This window comes from Aythya marila, assembly GCF_965140915.1.
Source record: "Aythya marila genome assembly, chromosome: 10".
NCBI lineage: Eukaryota > Metazoa > Chordata > Aves > Anseriformes > Anatidae > Aythya > Aythya marila.
Window position 1 is genome coordinate 18256930 of NC_139051.1, and position 25100 is coordinate 18282029.

The window sequence follows — 25100 nt, forward strand, 5'->3', positions numbered from 1 at the left end:
ATGTGGGTTTGGGTTTGTTAGAAACAAACTCATTTGAATCACACTTATTCCCAGAGTTGCATGAAGATCAGATGTTTATTAACAAGCTTCACTACCATTTGCAGCTTAAATTTAGAACCATAAAAACAAAACCAACTGATACATGCAACATGGGAATAGAGGTTTTCCAAAGAAGGAAGAGATAGTGCATTGCTGATAGCAGCAGCCAGTTGTGCATCGTTCAATCTGAAGACATTAAAATTTCCAGATCTATGTTTAATCCCCTGTGAGGCAAAGGTCCAGGATGCTAATGTAATCTGAGACTGAAATGTTTGAAAACATCTTGTTCAGCAATATGGTGGAACAAACTTATACGACATTAAAGGTTCTCATTTGTGTCTACTGCGGTCAGAAGCACCTAACTTTCCCCTTTTTTTTCTGTGTTATCTGCAAAGAAAGCAATGCTTATGAGTGTCATAAAACTGAAAATGCTTTAGCATTATGTGCAGGGCTTCTTAATTACTGTTAATTATGTTCTTAAAGTAACCAAGTTAGGCTCACTGCTATTCATTCTGTATGACTGCTTACTCACAGCATAAATAAAATGTTATCACAGGAAGAAAACACAGAACCCTCAGATACTTTCTGGACATGTCCTCACACTGGTACACATGCAGGTACCACAAAGGTCTAAGTTCTACAAGTATCCCTGCAAGGCATTTGAGATTGCATGAGTGAAAATAGCAGGAAACAAAGGCTGTTGAGGAAATGTAAAATGGATGTGTAATTTTAAACAAGTATTTGATCATCACATTTCCTGTTGCAAGCTATAGTGTTACTACTGTCCTCCTAAACAGCTACTAACACCTCTGCACAAGTGACGCAGTGCAGTTAAAAAAAACTCAAATATGAAGATAAACACATCAAATTGGCCCCATTACATTATAATCTGAGAGCTGAGAGTTATGACTTCATCCTTTAAAATACAGAGACCACTTCCGTTGGGTTATATCTCCTTTACGTGTACTTAGGAACTTTATGAGTGCAGGCAGTTCAAAGCGTAAGATCTGTTGGCATGGAGCAGAACATTGCTACACCGCAGGAGTGGTTCGGTGACAGCCTTTACTCCCTCTTTCATATTGGTTCATAGAATAAGAATTTGTTTTTCAACCTCACATCAGCAGCTTTTAATTCCCTGGTTCCGAATGAGTGCTCTGAGAGAAGCTTGCAGCTTAAGTATTTCCTGCGCCCTGCCACGTGCTGCAGGCACCTCCCTGTAGCTCACACACTGCACCCGCACACAGGGGTGTAGGAAAACAAAAGGCTTGCAGGGGAGCCTCCTTCCCTTGCACAGACCTGCAGGCAGCATGAGCCACGGTCTGCACTGCCAGGAGCTAATTTATCGTGTGTCATGACAAAGCTATTTGTTCCTATAGCTGGCCACAAACATCGACATTACAGTTTAAGAATTCATACGACTTTCAACCTACTTCAATATACTGTCTTGCAATCAATGATCATTTTTCTGCATGTCAGTGATTTTTTTTCCCTTGATTACCTAAGCATCTGACAAGCAGCAGCAGATTACAAAAAGATGCTATGGATCAGTGTGCCTGACCCTTTTGTTTCCCAGGAAATGTAACAGAATCACACAAGCTGTTAAGTGGATTCAAGGACCTACAATCAATGTGCTGTTTCCTTACTACTCAGTAAAGCTGCATCTATTTTATCCCTTTTATAATTTCTGAAAAGGAAAATTGACAGAGAAATCCATATCGGCAGACTCAGTAATTTAAATTGCAGTGCACTACTTTATCCGTCTGTCAGAGGTTATAATGATTATTTTATATATGGAAAACAACCTTTTTATCATTGCAAATACACAGTAAACATTTTAGTAATTCTGCTGCTGACGGCTAGAAATCTACTGATTTGAAAAGGGAATTACGTATTTTTTTTTAAAAAGGATCATTGTTTTCTGGAAGAAAAGGCTTACAAACGTAAGTGAAATAACATGCAACCAGCAGACTACTACACAACCTGAAAAGAAGTACAACTGAAGCTACGTCAGCATGTTGGTGGCAGAACAAAAAGAAGGGTTAGCAGTGTGGACGCCTAGCTTTAGGAAGTTACACAAGTGCCAGAGTGTAAAAGCACCAGATTCTATATATCATGTTATAAAACCTGGTAAATAAAATAAATTGAATTTATTGTAATAATAATTTTCACTACCCTGGCTTTTTCATAATAAAAGGAGCCAGATGAAACCACAGCACGATGACTACATGCTTTGCACAACTTCAGAGTTCAAAGGAGATTGCCATATTCAGCCCAAGTTCCACATGGTATTTACAGTGGATCTGCTCGGGGTGCCTTTGTACCACCCGTGGGAACTAGAACAGTTTCAATGTAAACCAAGAAATCAGACTGTGCAATGCCAGATGCATCTGAGCAGGCCAAAAATTCTGGCTGCCAACTGGATGCAGCTGTGCATATTTGGAGGACAATCATACTTGGGAAACTGCTACCTACATGCAGTTACAACTGCTGTATGGGTACAGACACACACAGCGCTCTGAAATTCCTTCAAAAAAGCTCTCAACACACAAAGAACATGGGGGAAAAATGGCACGGTACCCGAAAAGAGAAAGCTTTAAATGAATCTTCCCCATTCTTCATTTTCATATGTATTACTCAAAGACTATTACACCACTTGCCTTTTCAGCACTAGGGATCAGATGAAACAAATGACTGGTGGAAATGTGCATCTGGCGTTTACGCTTACATGCCTGGCTAGAGCGACCACCACTTCACTACCAGCCTCTGCAGCAAAATTGTAAGCAAAGGGGTGACAGAGGAGGCATGCTACACAGGGACTAGTGGAAATTACCTCCCAAGCTTTCCTGTTCACAGTTAAGCTGCCCATGGACATCCTGAAGATGAACTAAGTTTTGTGGCTGAGACAAGTGCCTAATGAAACATGAAAGCAAAGCTTAGGATTCACAAAGCCTCATCTGTAGTGAAGTGCCAGGCTTCCTGCTGTGCCGCTTACACACCTAAGCCTTTGCATCAATCAATAACTCTTTGATCATCCTCAAGTCTTTCATGAAGAACGTGAAATGAGTTGACAGTGTATAATACTCGATTATTTTCAGTTTTATTTCAAAAAGCAGTGCCTATTTTCTTGCCTTGAAGCACTGAAGTAATCTAAGCAAGCAGGTTTGTGGAGAGAACTACTACTGCTCACATCTTACCTGGAACCCGGTACCTACTGGCAGCACCGAATTAAGTATATTTTCATTGAACTGCACAAAATTGAAATGAAAATAGAATTGACAATAATGAAGATTGATTATAAAGCAGAAGGTATGTCTTTGGGCTTCGTGAAAGCTGAACGCATGTGGAGAGCACCTCAATTTAATGCTTTATCCTGGAGACGCAACTCCCAAGGCCGGCTGAGAGCAGCAGGCACAGCTGAGGGCTCGCCCACTAACAAAGGACAAAGCCGAGTGAAATTGCTTTCACCAGACACCTCGTGGCCAATGAGCAAACAAACTTGTTTGTCAGAAACATCTGCTACATCTAGGAGATTGAGCAGGGGGCGAGTCACCCATTCTCTCCAGTGTCAGAAATACTTGTCACCTGATTAATAATACAGCTTGTAGGATTACAAAATAAAATTATTTAAGTAACATCACCTGACAAAGATTAATTAGCTGTACTACACCAGCCTCTGGCAAAGTCTTGTCATAAAATATCAATTACAACTAATTGAATTCTCCATAAAGATGAATTTAATTGAGGAAGAGAGCAAGATAGATTTCAATGCTATCCAGTTTGCAGGTGTGCCATGCTTCCAGTGATGGGCTACAAAACATTCAGAGGTGAATAAAGTGTGACATATTTTCTTTAGGAAAAATACTTACAATAATGGGTCACGGGTGGATTTTATGTATTTGCTCTATGAATGCATAAGCCAAAATCACTAAAGGCCAAAGAGCATACAATTAACATCAAAAAAGGAAAAAAAAAAAAAGAACCCTAATGGGTGTGGAAACAAAAGCACTTGCTTGAAACACTAGAAAATAGATTTTTCATGAAACCCCATATCCTGCGTAGAATTTTTCACTTGAATGTGGAAAATAAACATAACACTAGGAAGAAATAGTCTTTTGGTATCTGCAACTTCAGCTACCCAGCACATTCAGCAAATACAGAGAATCTCTAAAGGAAACAGCAACACCCATGTTTTACAGCAACAACCAAGGCAACGCAGTAATTGCAGCTAAAGATTTCAGCTGAGCAAAACAGAGGAAGCCATGCTGCCCAGGATCTTTCAAACCTCCTACCCTTCTATATTTGACCTAATCAGTCCTTAACAAGTACCCAAATCTTTACTCAGTAGGCAAACCAAAACTTATTAGCCGTACTCTCTTTCCTTCCAGCCCTATAACGTCATCCTTTTGTGAAAAAGCAAAATAATCACAACCAAAACCAAACAAAAACACACCAAAACCCAGTAGAATCCTTTCCCTGGGGACATCCCTCTCAGCCCCTCTAGATCTCTAAAGTCTCTTTTAAGGACCAGTAAATGAAGACAGTTCTGTACATTACAGGATGGAAACTGGATGGCAGCAGGACTGTGTCACCTAGTAGCTGAGAACAGGAGCCTGAATTTGGTCCAAAAAATTCTGGCCAGGCAAAAACGTGCTGAATTCCTTAGATGTTGCTTCTCCTTGTGGATTGATTCAATTAAATTGTGTCTCGTCTTTATCTGTCCATTTTTGCCAGCTCACCAGAGCACGTAATACCCTGACCACAGCCAGGAACCAGCCCCTGCAAGCACCACGCTCGCTGCCAGGCATGTTCAGATACTCCTGCCCAGTGCCACAACCCCATTCAGAAAGGAAGGCCAAAAAAATGTCCTTCAGCAAGCTGGGGTAGGGGGCACAAAATCACAAATCACCTCACTTTCAGTGGAGTCACAAAGCCGGTACTGTTGCAGATGACTCAGACCTTCTGTGCAGCTGCACTGGCTTACAAATTCCCCCACCCAGCTCTGAGCAATTGCTGTGCACATTTTGTGAAGTTAGAGAAAATGTGAAACATACCTGCACGTAGAAGAGAAAAAGCCAAATGTCCTGTAAATATAAGTGTGGTACCCTGAACTGAATTGTTATAATTAATTGGGTAGAGGTAGAACAATGAAACTAGAATTTCTGCTGCCTTGACAATAGAAATCTCCTTCTAATAGTTTTGAAATTTTCATGCTATCTTTAAAGATAGTAATTATCAATTCTTTTTCATTTGAAAACCTATTTGACAGCTTGATTAGTTTCTTGCCAAAATGTACTGAAGCCTCGGAGAAGTATCACTGTACGCTTGCCCTGCTCACATACTCCTTGCTATGTGACAGACATCTGGCAGTAGGACAGCCGGACCTTCCATCCTACCCCATACATTTACAGGTACACACACGCACCTTCCCTGGAACTCACCCTGTACTGCAGCTTGAGAAAGGGAAAGGTGGACCACGCTGCACAAGCAGACTCCACATATATACGGTAATAACCATAAAATATGTAAATAAAATTGACTGTAAAGCAAACTGGCATATATATCCTATTTGTAATTCCATGTGATCAAATACTCCTCCATCCCCAGCGTTAATAGCATTTAAAAGTAAATATAAATCAATATTGATGGCTTCCACCATTGTTTTTATCTACAGGTTCAAGTAATAAAATAGGCCATGTCTATAGTGATTTACTTGCTGAGAAAGCTTCGAAACAGATTGCATTGGAGCTCCCTCTAGCCACCATTTCAGGAACTGTTCAATTTTTGGAAAAAACGGAAATTTTTGTAACATTTACAATCCTGCCACCAACACAAAGATACCTTCAGATGTTTATGTAGATATTTTTGGTTATGCCTTTATTTTATTTTATTTTACTGAAAATTCTCTGCTGGGTTCATTGTTTATGGTGGAACAGGATTTAGTGCTGCAGATCAAAATGGTCAGTTTGGCAAATCAATATTATGCAATGGGAATGTCACCCTTTCACAATTACAAATGAGGAGGCTGCAGAAAGGACTAAGCCAAGTCACTGCCCCTTGACAAAGAGCACAGTGAGTCAGTCACCTTAAATGCTATTTTAATGCTGCTTCATTCTGAACAGCAGGTTACACTTCTTTCCTGGGCTCAGGGAGGTTTATGGCTAAGGAGCTTCCATAGCCATAAACTATCCATGATACTAATTAATTGTGAATCCTGAGTTACTTGAAATTGGAGCTGGTGCAATGGCTAAAGAAAAATTTTAAAAGCTTGCTTTGAGTCATGGTTAAGATCTACACTCTACAACATTTTCCAGGGGACTATTTCTTCTCCTCATGTTTTAAAATATTTTGCTTCAGCTAGTTATTTTTAATCCTACTTTGGGAGATGAGTCTTCAATTTGTCACAGCTGAGCTGCTCTCTGCTCCATCTAGTGGTGCATAAAAATCCCCGCCATTCAAGCACAAAGTGTCTGCACAAACTGCTCCGAGCTGCGTGAACGCCTTCCCGCAGCCACAGTTAGAGAGAGGAAGTGATGCATGGGCAGAAAATAACAGCAAGCCAGTAGCTGCTCTGCAATAACTGGTCTTACTCACCTATTTCAGGCAAAACCACCCTAAGAATATAAGAACTGAGTATGCTTGCAAGGGAGAAATCCATGCTGTAGAAGAAAACCAAAAAATCCTGATCCTAATAGGTGCAAGTGCCTAAAAGTGCTGAAGGAGAAATTTCCCAACTGAACTCCTCCAAAGCAGCAGTGTTCATGACCTTCAGGGTGGTGTATGAAACAATTTGGTCTATAAAAACATGAAAAATGTGATTTCTCCTCCACCTCCCATAGTGGAATGCACAACAAGACAGTCTTCACTATTCACAAAAGCAGCTGCAAAATCATCTAGGAATCAGGAGGAAATGGAAATTTTTCCACTGCTGCCTTTCTCTGTTTCATAATGATGTGCAGCATGTAGGTCAACTACTCTCAACTCAGGCAAACTAAAGAAGAATTCCTTCCAGGTTCCAGTGCTAAATCCTAAAATTCATAACATGATTTATTTAGCCAGCCATGATTTATTTAAATCGGAAAATTTTTACTTGTGCATTTCTGACTTTCACTGCATGGGAGAAGGTCAGCTTCTTGATTTGCTGAATGTAGTGTAAATGCCATGATTTGAAGACACTATGGGTACCAACAATTGTTTCAAATGCTAGCAACTTATACTGCTATTATCTTCCCTTAACTGGAAAACTACCAGATAGAAAAGAGCCAATGATAGCATCCTGTTACAGCTAATAATACTGATCAGTCTTTTGCTTCATTTTCACCGGAGCCATCATTAACTATAACCACATCCAAGGCAAAAGGGCTGGCACCAAGAGCTGGTCGCTTTAATTTTCATATTTAACAGTAGTCTTTCTTCTTTGTTTTCCCTTACACAAATATAGAAAAGATACTTATTAAAAGATGGGACAAATCCTACCCTATAGAAGAGAATAATTACAGTGCTTCTGTTCAGTACACCGAGTAGAGAGAGTTAATCACTGTTTACATTTGGGAGGGAGATAAGCAAGTCAAAATATCAGAAATTCCTACTGTTGCTATCTCTGGGTAGCAACTCTGAGAAAATCTTAATTATAGCAGTAAAAGGCTAAAAAAAGTCAGCATCATTCAGACATCTGAGTGTTTTACCCTGCCCAATAAACATCAGAACACTTCCAATGACACATTAAACTGCAGTAATCTACGATATTATTTCTGCATAGATAATTTGCACATTTTAAAGTGGGAATGAAAGTACTTCATGTTTATCACCTAATACCAAGAGATAGAGACACGTGAAACTAGGGTGCATTCCACATCAAATGCTGGAAAAAGCCAAATATTGTTCACTCTGCACTGTCAGAACAGGGACGTAGGCAAACTGTTGTAAAATCACGAAGGCAGATTAGCCTTCTGCAAGCAAACTCTTCCTTAGGCTTCAGACACTGCAGGATCACACCCTAGGCAGGTACCAGAAAACATTTAACATGAAGCATAATATTGGAGCAGTGCTGAGAAACACTAGGATCAAATCTAACTAAAAAGCATAGTCTTTTTTTTTTTTTGGTTGTTTTTGTTGTTTTTGTTTTTTACTATGGATACCTTCAGAGTCATTAAAAAAGCACATTATGTAGGATGAGAATGATCCTTATGCTACCTTTGCAGTTCTTCCCTTCTTGTTTCTGATGAATCCCTTTTATCCAGTCTTCAGAGCTACATATAACTATCCAAAAAACAACCCTCCCTCCCCAGTTTTTCACCCTTCACCCAACCACGTCTGACCAAGGTAGTTTTGGAGTAAAATTTTAACTTATGATAGTAACAACAGGCGTAGGAGCCTAACAGCCTTCCACCCGCCCAAGTTTTTCTTCCTTGCTAGCTTTGGGCTAGTGAATGCCACTTTACAGAAAATCTGTTTCCTGGTATACCTGCTTGGTGTGTTTAAGTTTGGAAGATCCAACCAACATAAATCCTCCAGTTATTCTAGAGCCACAAGATGTGTCTGGAAAGGTGTAATCAAAGTGCCTTTTGGGTAATGGTAACTTGGACTCTATTCTTAGACACACACAGGCATGTTCACATTCATCTGGCTGGAGTTACGGGGCCATTCAATTACAAGTTTGTTTCTTTGATGACAATTTTGTGCACAGCTTAGAGGAAAAATATTTTCATCGTTTAGATACCAGAAGCACATAAATAATGGTCTTGTACTTTTTGTAATGCTTAACGTAAGACTTTGACAGACACAGGCAAACAAAATTAGAAGACAGATCCCAAAGGAGCTACGAAATGTAATCATTCACAGGCAGAGTACCTGCTGTAATGACATAAACGTGCTGGTCCTTCAGAATAATCAAAAAGCAAGGAAACAATAGTTCTGGATAATCTCTGCATAGCAATGTTCACAAAATGTCATGCTGTTTTCCCAGACTTGAAGCAAACTTTTAGGACTGTAAGCAGAAAAACCATCCTAATACAGATGACATTACAAGAAACAGCTTGCCCCAGTCCTACCTTCTGAACACCTGGGGGAGAAGAAATCACATTAGTTTGTGCCCTTCATGCCACATGACCACATACAGTAACAAAACGCACAATACACTTAAAGACTTATGGTACTGTTTATTTTACTTCAAAATAAATAGTGCATTTTATGTATTGTTTACAGTTTGCAAGTGTTTCAAATACTGGACACAAGGAAGAGAGCTGTAGAAAAGCACGGAGAAAAGATTACTAAGCACTGATGATAAAAATTTACGGCTGTGCCATTCTGAGTAACTCAGACTTGATATGAACAAGAATCCTACGGCATCCATGCAAATGTCAGTCCCATACACACCAGTTAGAGAGGAGAGATGGACTATACAGATGTAGCACTGACTGCACACTTAGCGACCCCGAGCTTCTCTGTTATCTTGAAGATGGACTACTAGACCCCGAAGGTGGACAGCAGAACTGGTGCAGAACATTATCTTCCCTGCCAAGGAAGGGGGGGGGGCAAGAAAGAAAAAAAGACAGAGGAACAGAATCATAGGGAACAGCATTAGGAAAATGAAGATTGAGTTTTTTGTTTGCTTTTAAGTTCACAAACAGTGCAACTTGCTTGTAAGTACCAACTGGTAACCCCTTCAGTGTCAGAGACTGGACTTTCAGGGCAACAAATAACAACCAAAGGAGCACAGGCTAATACCTGACAGCTAAACTCTCAGACAAAAGCTGTTTCAAAAGGGCAATTTTTTTTCCCATACGAAAAATGACATTAAGCAGTCATATACATAACCCAGCCTACTGTGGCCATGGGGTCTTTAGTTTTAACATATTAAAGAGAAACATTCCACAGGGATTTTCAATGCCCATAGTTCACTGAAAATGCAGAATAGATGCATTCCCACTCTGCTGGTGATTTGCACACAGAAGTACTGATGATTGATAGAGCTGCACTTGACCCTTCACCCCCCTTCTTTTTGAGTTGAAAGAACTCTGTTTCCATGCAGAGTTGCCAGCATCATGAATGGTGCTACAAACCAGAAGGCACAAAGGCTATTAAAGCAGCAGTTTGGAATACCTACATCTGTAATGCTATAACGTGCTTTATGGCAGGTGGAGGAGGGGATGCCGGCTTAGCAGGAAGCTTGTAGGAGGTCACTTCTTTACCAGTAACACAACCACGAGTGATCACTTCCTTTAAACTAAATAACGAGCTAAAGGAGGAGGATGGAAAGAAACACAACGAAGGAAGAAAAAGCAAGAAAATCCAAAACCAAATAGTAAATTTCATGATATTCTGACAACTCCTGTTTTTTTTTTTTTTTTCAAACAATTTGCTGTGTACAAACACAATTCACCCTTTTTACATCACTATATCACACAGGCATCAAGTGGAAAATTACAAGTATTACTATAATTTTGCCAGCTTTCTTTTGCCATAGGGTTTGAACACAGATGCCTTATCTGAACCTCTCATACTGACTTAGCACAGAGTATGAGATTTGGACAGTGTTCAGATCCGTTTTTCTTTGTTCATCTTGAAAACCAGGATAACTTAAAGCAAGATGCTGGCTGATCTGAGATACCTTAATTTCACTCCTTTGCTTAATGTGAAATAAATAAATAAATAAATTATATATATATATATATAGAGAGAGAGAGAGAGTCAAGCTTTTAAATCCCTGCATATTGTAAAGAAAAAAGTGCTTATATACTAAGTTATATAGTTAGGCAATTGTTATTCAGTTAGAAATAAGATGTCTGTTTTTATTTATTTATTTTTGTAGAAAACTTCAATAAACAGTCATATCAACGGTAGAAAGGACTGTGAAGCACAGCTGCTGCAGCTACAGTTTTACCTGTGACTAATCATTGACTGGGAAACTACCCCAGGACTGAGGTGTCTGCTCTGTAGTGTGGGATATATTTACAGATGCTGTGTGAGAAATATTTGCTATTTGTCTAAGCCCGGCAAACAGTACAGTGCTCACCCATGGAAAAAAGTAAACAGAGCTGAAAAGAACCACATTTATCTGAAAAATTGGTACTTTTCAATTTCAGGAATCCAAGCAAAGAGTTCCCAATTTTCCCTGACTGTGCCTAGTGTGCAAGAGTTCCCACAGTGCTCTTGAAAAAGTAGAAAAATGAAACCACTCTATTCAATAGAGAAGCATGTGCCAGCCAGACATCATTGTATGTTAAGCTTCTGTGTTAGCCAGTTCGGGTAACAAAACAGCTACGATGCCTGCCACTGGCTCAGGAAAAAAGAAATAGCACAATTATTCCTCCTATCATCTTCGATACATTGGTTTGTTGCATGTATGCTAACATTTCCTGGTGAAACAAAGATTCCACATTAAAATTTCACATAAGCACAGAATTTTCAGAATAATGGTTTTACCTCCCAGAGGTGCTGATTAAACATTAAGCAGGTAGAGACTGCAAGAAAATGATGGGATTTCTTTGGTACTATAACATCCTTTGCATTATCTTTTTGTTTTCACAGGTATCACTGGGGAAAAAAAAGAAAAGAAAAATCTCTAGCTTCAAGATTTGAAAATGGCCTTTGGACATGATAAGGGCATCTAATTAAATATTAGAAAGATGGAAGGTAAAATGGATGGAGAAAGGAATGAGTGACAGCCAACATTTCATGCAAAGCAGAACAAGGAAATCACAGAATTATGAATAAACACATCAGATCCAAAGATCCATAGTGGTAAGTAAATCTGTCTGCAGTTGTAGTTGCATATTCCCGCCTATCACATATCTATTCCAACAATACAGATACAAGTAAAACTTGACACTCCCAAGCATGAGCACTACTCATTGTATCTGCCCGTCTGGAGCTATTGCTACAGCAATGCTCACCACAAAATCCTGAGGAGCTGACAGCTACAGTGATTTGGGGCTGTAAGGCACTAACACCAACAAAACCAACCTGCCTGCTCCCTCACCTCAATTTCATCAGAGCAGGAAGCCTTCTGAAAAGGGTTGGCTACCCATCTGCCTTCACCCTGTAAATACGACCTATGTGTTGAGGAGTGATGCAAACAGCCGAGTCACCAGAAAGTTCAAGGGCTAGACTCCAAGCTGACATCTAGGAGGTACACAAAAGTGAAAGCGTGTTATTAGTGTAAGCTATCTGTGATTCTGTGATACCTGGCACCTGCACAGATAGGCTGAACTTCTAACTCAACTTTGTTACACAGAAAATGTGCTTGGAAAATGTGGGACCAGATTTTTCTTTGACTGAGAAACAGATACTATTAAATTTGCTTTCCCTGAATACCATTGTAACTCCGGGCTTTGCTCTGCACATACGCTAGCTGCAAGGCCACCGAGATAAGCTGGGCCATACCAGGCAGGAGGCTCAGCAGCCGAAGTACAACTAAGACTGCAGAGATCCAGGACCTTTTTGAAGCCTCTCTGGTTCCAGACACCATCTCCTTTACTTTGCCCTTCACACCAGACGTAACACCTGGATTCAGAGCAACACTAACGAAGACAGAGCACCTCATGGAGTCTGCAGCTTTGAACAAGGGTACGTTATGTTTAAGGCACTGGGAGGCAGGAAGAGAAAGGGAGTTAAGGAAGCCAAGCTGGAGACATTACTGTTATTTTTTTTTTCCCAACTTCTAAACAAGAATAAATCAAAAGGAACAAACATAGGAGGCATATGGGCTAACTGGAACACAAACATAACTAGCTCAAAGTACGTTATGTGCATAGGCTTCCTATGATTTTTCTTACAATAGGAGAATGTAAGATAACTCATTTTATTTCTATCTATTTTGAACGTTGTAAAATGAGCAAGCAAGGGATTACTGCAATAGCTGCAGTTATTAAAAATGCATTATTTTCCTATTAACAATTCAAAACAGATGACAAAGATCATCTAGACTAGAAATAAAACTGCTGGAGTGAATAAAACATCCAGCAATTAGCTAACAGCAAATCAGAGATGCTCCAGATTTCACTGTAGTGCATTCATTAATTGCTTCTTTCAGAGCAAATTTAATTTTTAATTCAGGGCTACAAAATTAATCCCTCCGTGTATTTTCTAAATAAAACCTCAAATCTGAAGTTAGAATGAAGCATCCATTTCTGTCTGAATTGTTTTCAATTATTTCTATTTATAAATTGATAAATGGGAAGACCAAAAGCTAAGTTTAATACTATTAAACGTATGTGGAAATTAGGAGTCTAATTGTGCTAGCATTATAGTAGCTGATTTTCATTCACAGCAAGAGGATTACTGTATTCAGGGCTTTTACAAAAACGAGCATAGTTTGTACTCGGCAGGTATTGCAGATACAGCGGTGTCAGGTTGCAACTATCAGTTTGGATACAACAGCTTCAAAAATCGAGCTGTTGATAAGGAAGACTATAACTGCCTGACTCAAACACACCACTGCGTGTGTGTAGGATGCTACCTGGGACAGCATTCACATCACTGAGAATATGAAAATAAATTCAACAGTCCAGCAAAGAACAAAAATCCAGCACTATTTTTTCCTTTCCTAAAGGAGGAGTGCTTTAGGATCACAGGATAATTTGTCTTTGAAGGGACTTCTGAAGTGTCTGGTGCAGTCCCCTGGCCAGCTACACAATATTGCTCAGGGCTGCATCCAGCTGACTGAGTATCGGTGGAGACAGAGACATCATCTTGTCTGACCCCGTACCGAAGTTTGACCACCCTCACAGTGACATCCATCCCTTGCTTCCCCTTGTGTCTAACTGGAATCTGTCTTGCTGCAATCTGCTGCCTCTCACGCTGCCCTTGTGCACCTTCCAGAAGAGCTGGCTGCACCTTCTCCATCCTCTCCCGTTAAGGAGATAATGCCCATAACAGCCCTGAACCTCCTCTTCTCCACATGGAGCAGCTCCCTGATCTCCCAGCCTCTCCTTCTTGTCACACGCCCCAGCGCCCAGCAACTTTGGTGGCCCTCTGCTGGATTTGCACCAGTATCCTGATGCCTTATTAGACATACCGGGGATGATGTTTCACAAGTGCTGACAGAGAAGAAATGCTTCTTGCCTGCTGGCTGTGCTCTTGCTAATACAGCCCTGTATTGCAGCTGGTTGCCCCTGTCACACACTCCCAACTATACCACCCCTGGAAAAAAATCATCTTACCCAGGCAACTTGTGTGTTGGGGTGGGGGAAAAGGTCTAAGAGAAGAACAAGGCCATATCCAGTCCCTGCCCTCAACCATTTTATTATGAGTAATGAAATAGGGAAGTTTTAATTTAAACTGCTCTAAGTTTTTAATTCCAGAAAATATATTAGAGATATGAATAATAACCTACATGGGGCAAGACATCAAAACATTCAAGAAACAACTGGTTTTCCCATCAATGTCTCTATAGGAATGTCTCTAACAAACCCTTAAAATTAAGGCATTATAATCTAAGGAGAAAGAAAAAACAGAAGCCTTATTAAAAAGCAAATGGGAATCTAATAATGTTGAGGTCTTGCTCCTCACTGAAGGAATACTTCAAGTTGAAGTTGTCTTACAACTGAACTACAGATTCGCTACCACCAAATAAAACTAAGAGTTCTGATGAAAGGAAAAAAAATCATACAAACTGATGTTCCAGTGTAAAACAAAGGGATGGATCCAAGCATGCATGGTTAGATATTACTAAGACATGAAAGATTAAAATCAGAAGTATGTTTATGCATTTACAGATTTAGGATTCAGTGTTTGATTTTGTGTTTCCTTATTACCAGTGCAAAGTGAGCTGATTTTTCGGCACCAGACTTAAATTTTTTGATACTAACAGTATTCATGAGCTGGCAATTACCACTAAGTTAATCACTAATAGCAAAAAGTAAAAGTTAAAGGCTTTTTTTTTTTTTTTTTTTTTTTTTTTTTTTTTCATGACATGTATGCACAATTTAACAGTTCTCACATTTCTGGTAACTTTGGTTACCTGTCCTTTGATGCTTCTCTAAGATGACTAAAACGCTCTGGCACTGACAGTGATTTGTATTAAGATGTGTAATTACTGCTGTCCACATGCATCAAAGAGAACTTGGAAAACACACAGTCAGTAAAGAGATCTATGTTAAATAAAGCATTACTGGCTGGAAACCATATATTTCTGATATACATAGGGCAGCCTCTGCTCAGCATTTATAGTTAAAAAACCCTTACTTCCATTCAAATCAAAAAGCAATGCTGAGCCTTTTCCAGGTCTATGCCTCTGACCCTGAAAGCACTACATTCACGGCTATTCTGTCATGAAATACCTGGGGGCAGGAGAAGAAAACAGTGCTGCTCATAAGAACAATATCCTACATAAACGATGTGAAAATTTCCATGCCTTGCTATGTTAGTTATGTGAGAACTAAACCTACAGTTAGCTTCTTCCTACCTTTTGAAGTGTCTAGGGTGATGTGCCTCTTAAAGCACATGAAAGCCATTTTACTGTATCATTCAATAGTGCCTGAGAGAAGCAAATATAACTACCCTATGAGAGGTTAAAATTAGTTTGGTGTGTTTGCCTAATACTCAATTCTTTTTTCTTCCTTCTTTTATTTATTTATTTTTTTAATTTTAATTTTTATTTTTTTATTTACCTTAAAGTGCTATTCCTTTTCTTTTTTCAAATCATAACATTCGATGTCTCTTCACAAATAAAAAATGTGTGGACCATATCTACTCTTACCTGTACTCTGAGTGTGTGGCAGGGACAGCTAGCTGGGTATGGTACAATGGAGCTGGACAGCAAAACTGGTGCAGAGTATTTAAAGACCTACGACACAAGGAAAAACACAAAGTCAAAAAACCAAGTGTTTGGAAAGGGGCTTTTTAGGGAAAAGCAGGTGCTAGTAGGTATATTTGAAACTCTTGATAAGTCTGAATGAAATTTGAAATGCAGCTGTCAATTCTGAATCCCAGGAAATGAGGAGGGAAGTAGTCCCGTAGTTTAATATACACATCAAAAATGGCAGTGATGAACTCTTGCAATGAAGAATCAAAGTTTTGTTGCAACATAAAAATAAAATGCCAATTTAAGACTTTGTTTTTGCCTTGCTGTGTGGAACAGAGGCAAAAGATAAACACTGAGGGTTAAAATTCCTATGGAAATGGAACTTCAGACTTGGATGTTACTCTGCACCAGTCATGCTGTTTCTTTGTTAATGGCATTCCAAACGCAGTGCTTAAGCATGAGGAGGCACAATGGGATGAGTAAGGACAGAAGATTTCTTCAGGCCCAGTTATTATACGCAGGCTGCAATACGCCACTTACAAATTTGAAAGAATCTAAGCTTCACCCAGATTTTAAACAATATTCTGAAATGCGCGATACAAATTTAATTGATGTCATTTGTTCAAAGCATGAGGAAAAAAAAAGTTTTACAATGCAAAAAGATGTCCTGCAGTCCAGATAATGATTGTATTGTTAAAAACACACACGAGGTGCAAAACAATGAGGTACTGCATCTGAAGTAAAGCTTAGACGATCTTTTAAGCAACATAGAGTACACTTAGCAGATTTGATGTTTTTGCCCAGAAACGTTAAAGAAGATTTAGCACAATAAGGCACCCATGATAAAACCACCTAACCAAATTTCCTAAAACATATAATTCCTCTAAGAAATCATAAAATTTAAATATTTCCTAATCTTGCAGTGTGTACACATGGAAGAAATAGCCATTAAACTGAAAATCCTCATTTACTGAAAAGAATCCAAGCTGACTATCTAATAGACTGTGTATGTATGTACACACACACATTTTGCTTGGCATCTTGACAAATGAGTCAAGAGATTGATTTTGATTCTTCTGGATCCCTGAGGCTAAAAACAAATCCTATGAGGTCACTCTCTCATAGAGCCAAACAGAGTGGTTATGCAAAAAAATGTTGGCCTTTTTGAGAAATGCGTTGGTCACTAATCCTCAAAAAAAAAAAAAAGAAGAAAAAAAAAGAAAAAAAAAAAAAAAAGGAACCCTGCAAGGTCAACCTGTTCTGATTTCTGTTGCCAACTGTGTGTCAGCAACTGCACAGCCAAGATGAGTCGGATTTTCTGTTTAAAGATGGCAACTGATGGAAACATCTGTAAAGTACCTGAGCTTTTGGAAAGCCAATCACAACCCAATTCAGTCATTGGGCAGATTGCTATCATGGGACATACCCTGCTAATGCCTCCCAGAGCAAACTGAGTGGTGACACCTTTGGGCGCCTTAGAAAGAAGGCCAGAATGATTCTATAGGAAGATGGATAATGTTACCAAAAACATGATGGACCATGATAAAAGCAGTTAGAACATGTAAAAGCTGTATTTTCTGACAAGAGAAAAATGATATTCACACAAGCTGCTCCACACACTGACAGAACCAGGGTAGTACGCTATAAGTGCACACTGCATGACAAAGTCTCACATTGGGTAGGGAAAGGGATCACACTGATGAAATCACCACGTCCTGCTTTGTGAATACCTAAGTTTGCCAGTAGAAGCAAAAGGAGATTAGCGTGAGGGTGTCCCAGGCCTCCCTTACTCCCACCCTTTTTCTCCTATACAAGTTTTTCTATTCTCACTAATAGCATTTTCTTCTTCACAGAATAAACCAGTAAACATATGAATGAATCTCCCTGGATTTACTTGTGCACAACAAAATATTTTGAACAGAGTTTGCTCCTGGCTATCCCCAAAAGCTTCTGCCCACGAGGTTCCAGAAATGTATCCTCCTCCGACCTTCCCATGTTCCAAAAATACCAAAGCAACAGAAGTCCTCTCTGCAGTTTCAGTGTCCTCCTCTGCAGTTACGGTTAATACTCACCTATTGCACAAGACTGGTTAGGAGCCCAACTGCTTTGAGTTTCTTTTCGAAGGTGCAGTAGAAATGCAAAAGTCCAGTCACCTTGATAGCAAATAAGAAGCACTAAAGGTTTGTCAGGTAGCAACTACACTGGCACCCGACTGTCTTACAGGTGCAGGTACGGAACAGACAAAACAGATGACAAACTGTTCAACTGCAGACTTGTAATTACGTTACCACATATTGCTGGGTTCAGCAAGAACATTCCAGATGTTAAAGACATGCTCAATATGTAAAGCTACATTTCAGCCCCTTCCTGCTCAGAGACACCGGGCTCTTTATCCAGCTAGTTACAGCAGCAGACATGAGGTTTGGACTCTGCTCCAAACTTCAAAATCCAGGGATATCTTGACCGAGTGTTTTGGTTCCTCCAGGATCCACTGACTGATGCCCAGTCAGCCTGATAACAGGTGATGCTCAGACTTACAGCCCCATCAGAAAACTGATTTTACCCAAAGCAAATTCACCTTCTACCAACACAATTTAAGATCAGTATGTGGCATTTTGTACATTAGTTGCATGCTAAAGCAGTACTTCCATATTTTCTCCTCTGAATTATATCAGGAAAAGTTCAAGATTAAAGTTACTTTAAAAAAAACCAACAACAACACAACTTGTAAGATAGATATTTCAATCGGCCTTCAACACAAGTTTGCACTCAAAATAGAATTGATTTAAGGATTTAAGTCATAACAGCTGAAGACATCGTAAGAAATATATTTAAATTAGGAGCAGTGATCGCCGCCTCTCTTTACAGTATCATACTTGGCCCTGTTTAGGTTTTGCATCTTGAGCCGATGATACTTCATGTTAAAACAGATACTTCAGAACTGACACAAGACAAATGACTAAATTGATGAATGTTGCTTCTGGGCAATTCAGCTTCTAAAGCATGGCAAAGCTTCCACGGGATGTTGTGGTAATTTCCCACCTCCAGGCAGTTTTTTCCAGCTCCCCCCAGGTACTCATGGACAGGGAATCACTTGATAAATTTTTATTTATTTATATTTTTAAATTCTTTTGAGAACAGACTACTAATACAGTAAAAACAGAACTAAATCCAAAATAAATTCTATGATAAAACTTCGAAATCACATCTCCCTTGGGAGGCCAGCATTAAGCAAGTCTAAGCTGCAGCATTAGTATGCAGACCCTAAGTAGGTTTAACTGTTCCTTTACCTTCTATATAAATTCCCATATTTGCCATTAGAAACCACTCATTTTAACATTACTTTTGTATTCATCAGCAGAACAAAAAAGCCCTTTGTATTTATTATTTTGGGACTAGAGTCTTGCTTAGAAGTACAAATAAGAAGAACTAGATTATCACGGAAAGCTATAACCACAAGCCAACATTTGCTCATTTTCTCCTACAATCACCAACAAGCCTCCTAAACTCAGACATATTTCTCAATACTGGTTTTAAAATAACCTGAGAACCCACCTATTTACTTCTAATTACTTCTGCTTCATCGGGCTATTCTCTATCAGTTTCCCAAACGTGCCCTTAGCAGGCTGCTAGCTGTCCTCCCGCTGCTGGGATCTGGGCAGTGCCGCTGCACGACCCGTGGTGGCGGACACTGCATCCACCCAGGGAAATGCCGGGAGCCTGCACAAGGCTTGTCCTCCAAACCGAATGGCACATGGTGCGTAGTGCAGGATGTGATATCCAACCCTTTTTATGCTGCCAGTGTTTAATTGTAACCGTATATAAATCTGTCAGTAGATTGATGGAATTATTAAACCATTACTTTCTTAGAACTTCTCCCTAACAAGATTACCAGCTTTCAAACAGAAGAAACTATTATCTCACGGGTACTTAGGAAAGCTGTATTAGCACAGGCCTGAATCAGAAGAAATGATGTCTTTGTAATGCTGCTGATGGGACCAGCAGGTACGTCAGCTCACCTTAACTACCACATTTTTCTGTAGCCCTCTTACTACATTCACTGCTCCTCTTCCTCGTACGAAGCAGCAATCTGTCGCCTCCATCTGCCAGTATTCTCCCTTTTCTTCTGGTACATGTTCCATCAGGTACTGTGTTCTAGTGAGGAAGTACAAGTACCACCAAAAATGGGCACCAGAACAGCCTCCTGAAACTGCCCAAGTCGGTTTGTGTGCCTGGTGCTAGGGGACAAAGATCCATCGTCAAACTGACTTGTAAATAGCACAAGTGGTGGACGAGTTCATCTGCTATATAAACTCATTCACTTCATTGGCATCTGAGGTAGCTTAGAGTGATTTATTTGTTTGGATTACTTCCTACAGCTAATAAAATGAATACTTGCATTTTAATCATATTTTAACCTGATGAAGAATAACATTATTGTACAAGTTGATAGTTTTTTTTGTTTTGTTTTTGTTTTTCTCGTCTCAATCCAGAGCTATGGCTACAGCTGAGATTAGAAAAGACCAGAGGTAAGAACAAGTAAAGTCTGTCCTGTGCTTATTTAATAAACCTAATCATTTATTTAGAGACAAATAAAATTTGAAATAAAAACAAATTGACTTCCATAAAGGTGGCCGACAATAAAAATCACAGTAATACAAGCTTATATTGACTCCAGATAAAATTTTGATAATGAATGTGGTTAATCACACAAGAAAGGCTTTCAATGCATTAACTGCACCCACGAGACGATTCAGAAATTCATCACAGGAGATAAAATGGCAGATAGCTTTATACGGCAACTCATACAAACTCCTCAACCTAAGTTTGACTGTAGCTGTCTGCAGACACATCCACTAAGATGTGACCTAGCAGATGACCCATTTACATCCACAAGGACAAATTCCTACTGTTCTGGCATCAGAGGTATTCCTCTTACTCCTCAGATTTTCAGCCCAAATACACAGGACATTATGATTTTGGCTTTTGAAGTAGCACTGACGATTTATTTATTTATTTATTTATTTACTTAATTTGTCCTATTTTATGTCCAGCAATTTGTGGTCAAGTATGTCAAGGAGAGGCAGTGCTGGCCCATGGAAAATACTATGCTTTTTTTTACAGTGTTCTTATTAATTGCAGTCTTATACATAATTTATTGAAAAGCAACTACAAGAAATTAAATGCTAAAAATGCTTCTACAGTCGCATATGTAAAAAAGGCCTTTGAGCTTATATGGCAAAGATCTTCACACACTATAAAGGATTACAACTAATATATTTTCCAGAACGTTATTCCTATCATTTCCTTCCAACATGATAGCTTTCTGCACACAGCTTGGGCACCGTATCACAGGAAGGTAACAAGACACATCATGTCCAGTAAACATCAATCAAATTACCTGTCAGAGCAGCCTGACTCAGAGGACAAATAGAAAAAGCAGCCAGACATCACAAAATAGCACAACCACATGTTCAGGACCTGCAACGTTGGCATCTCCCTCCTTCCCTCCATCTCCCCCCTCACCACACAGTGGTCGTGTAACCCAATTAAGCACAGGCAGGCTAGAGTACAGACCACTGAATTTTGTTCAATAATAAATAAAATTCAGTCATCATCACAATGATGATGATGAAAAAAAATCAGCATTTGTACATGTTACAATACAAATGCAAACTGATAGGTTCATGTTTGGAAAAATACTGCCCTTTATGTATTTCCAATTTAAGTGTCCATAGATAGATTTAATAATAAAATAAAATAAGGTAGGCTTTCACTGACCTCTCCTCCACCAAAGGGCTTTAAAATAATCATCTCCTCTTGGGAGAACAAGACCAGTACCATCACAACATACTAAACAAGACACACATCTGTTATTTTTGCCCCATCCTATAGCACAATGCTTATTAACATTACATAAAAAATAATTATTATAAACTTTTTGGTTTTGAGAAAATGAAGTATTAGCCTACATAAACAGACAAAAGATGATCCTTTTACATCGTGACCAACACATAGTTTTTAGGCAGTTTTTAGTAGTGGGTTAACTGTTAACTACGGTGAACTTAATTAAGATTGTTAATATGTAGACACATAATTAGGATCATTATTTCCCTTTTGATTAAGTCATAATGCAAAATATCTATTCTGAAGGGTGATGTACAGAAATTTACAGTACAAATAAAATGTACTTGTATGATTTTTGCTTATTATTCCGTTTTTAAATGTGTAGAAAAAATATATAGTTCAAAACCTGAAATAAAACAGAGCAGAGACAAAGCTACATAGGATAGAAGGAAATAAAAATTTTAAATTAAATCAGAAAATTGATAGATTCACTTCATCTTTTCTACGTTTCTTACTTCATTAATATAGGTCCCAGAATTTCTCACGAAAGTGCAAGTCACATTAGAGAATACAGCCACATTTATAATTTCACAGTGTTAATCATAGTAAAACCACACCTAAATACTGGTGCCTATATATATTGGATTTGATGCTCATGGAAAAGGAATAATAGTAATGTGCAAAGAATGAAATTAAACAGATAAACCATAAGAAATTTACAGCAATGGAAATCCTATTACTTAAAACAATGGTACAATGACATATGCTCTACTCAGTATAGCATCTGAAAAAGCAACGCTTTGCTGATCCTAGTAGTTTGACATCGCTGCTGTTCTTAAAAAAGCTAAACAGCAATCCAGGCTTTTTTTGTTGTTGTTTGTTTGTTTTTCCATTTTCTATTTCAAACGTAAAATGTAAAAAAGACGCGTTTTAAAACGTAAAAGTCCTTAGTGTGTATATTACTAGAATGTCAACAAGACTTAACGTATTTAAATCCTCATCTCCAAACTAACTCATGCATTAACGAGCTTGTGTCTCCAACTACTTAACATATGTTATTACAGTTTGGAACAGATCAGTTTTAAAGAATATGGAGAATTTGTGTGTATATAACCCCTCCCTTCTGCATACATATTCTACAGAGTTGGCTCTAAAAGAACCCTAGGCTTACATTTTTCTTCTTTTCAACTATTAGCATTTACTTTCTTCTCATTCTTAAAGATGAGTCAGAATTCAGAATAACAGAAGTCATAGTTCACATCTTGTTTTCTACAGCATTGTGCTGAGGCAGGTAAAAGATATCAAAAACGTAAGCAGTAATATAGGAAAATACAGCACAAAATGGTTCTACAAATAAGACTGCATCATCGCTGTTAAAGAAAGTAACCTACAGAGATGAGATATTCTTTAACACTGCACAATAAACACTGTAAGAAATTCTGTCCCCTACTGAGAGTCACAAAATCCCAGAATCACAGCACTCAAAGAAAAATGGAGTCTAACACAAATGATTTCTCCCTTGTATAAACATAAGGCATTATTTCAAAGCCGATCCATATATACCTTGAAGACTACAACCTGTTTTCCAAACGTACTTTTCTTGTTTGAACTTCCTATGTACAGTTCCAAGTTTTCACTCATTTTCAAGCATTTCAACTTAACCATTCATACAGTCTCTGTAAAACAAAAGGCTCGAGAAAACTTAAGAACAGATTTCAATACTCTCAATTCTCATTACTAGCAATTTTACTCTTGAATGGTTGAACTTACTATGTCTGCATGTGGAAAGTGCTACTGAACATGAGCTAGATTTACTCAATTAGGACCCTCATGGGCACTATTAAAATAATTGACAACACCTACAGACCACAACTGCATCTCCTTAATATAAGATCCTTCGGCAAAACTAAATATAACCTGAAAAGCAGAGGATTTTTAACCAGAGTTCAGAAATGCAAACACCAGGTACAGCCATTTCAAAACAGTGGATTAGAAGTGAACCACTGATGGAGGTGAGGGTGGGTGGTAGAGGACAACATAACTGCACAGTTGTGTGTATTGTGTTCTGATTTTTATCTCAAGTAGAACAACATTGCACTACACTTTAAGAGAAAGCTCAGAGTCATGTGGAACCACCAGAATTCAGCTGAATAAAACTGCCCACTGTGCTTGCTGTACGTAGCTGTATGCTGATGCCACAAATCGTATGCAAACTTTAGCATTGCCCTTCCTCTGGCTACAAGTGGATGAACACTCAGCCATTCTGCCAAACGTGACAACTCATGTGAAGAGCTGCTGTGCTGCATTCAGTGAACAAAATACTAAACTCCTGCTGTGATGACTGTAATGTTTGAGAAACTGTTCAAGTAAATAATAAACAATTAATGCATCTTTAGGATATGAGCAAGCATACATACCACAATAAAAACACAACAATATTTTGCTTTATTGATGTTATATTGCTTTACGACTGTAGTCCATTTCTTTCTGTAAGTATTTATGCATTTAAAAGACAGATTATACTTTAATATGACAAAGCATTCAAACAAAATGGAAGAGATTCTTGACTCATCATAGACAGAATACCTAGCATCCTACATTGCTTTTACACAAACTGTTGTGTTTTTTTTTTTTTTTTTCTTCTCATTATTTTCTTTTCTTCTGCTTAATATTGGCTTATTCACTTTCATTAGGTTAAATCTTTAAATACTCACATGCATAAACACAACCATCATCTGTGCATTTCTAATATAGAAATAATTCATCTGCCAAAAAGGTAACACCCTAAAAATGGTTCGTGGAAAGAAACCTACCAAACAATAAACTGATCACTACTCCCACTTCTGGAATCCTCAACACAGATATCAGAGACGTGATGACAGATGAAGAAGGAAAAGGTACTCACAAATAACACCTTCTGCAAGCCATCCTTGAATGTGTTGTGGATTTGGTACTTATATTTTCTTTCAAGCAGTCTGAGGTAGAAAAGCTTTCTTAAGAAAAAAAAAAAGAATCACATTCACAGCTTTTACATGCTCATTCAAGATCAGCCACAGAGAAACATCACAGATAAGTAAGCTGGTGATGTAACCAGCATCAAACACTGCATCAGATAAACCCAAAGGCTCTACAGGGTTATATTTTGCAAAGCCAAAAGGTTTTTCCCAGAGAGGAGGTTTAGCAAGCATAAACCAGCCACATTGTTTTCACAATCCTTGTGGGCTTGCTTTCTGCTTCCAGAAAAAGTCCCAAATCTATGTTTATTATTAAACTTCATCACCAAGAAAAAATAATATGCTTTCTCATTTGGTATTTAGACTGGAATTTAAAAGCACCAAATGATGCATTTTCGAATGCACCGTCTCTATATGAACACTGTAGTACAGTCCAAACCAAGAAAAGGCCATTGGTCCTTTTATCTCCATGGTAACAGCAGCATCTGTGAAGACAAACCGTATTCCCTCTTCACTGC

General features: G+C 38.7%; 1 protein-coding gene across 8 annotated transcripts in view; it reads right to left on the reverse strand.

Moving 5' to 3' along the window:
* The window catches only part of IQSEC1 (IQ motif and Sec7 domain ArfGEF 1), a 348151-nt gene that overhangs the window by 166718 nt on the left and 156333 nt on the right, over positions 1 to 25100 (reverse strand). For 4 of the 8 annotated variants that reach the window (XM_082768431.1, XM_082768435.1, XM_082768436.1 and 1 more), the window contains exon 3: positions 15737 to 15823. The exons of the other annotated variants lie outside the window; for them this stretch is intronic. In XM_082768431.1, coding sequence (XP_082624557.1) covers positions 15737 to 15823 — 87 coding nt within the window. The remainder of the gene's footprint in view (positions 1 to 15736; positions 15824 to 25100) is intronic. 8 annotated transcript variants of the gene reach the window in all.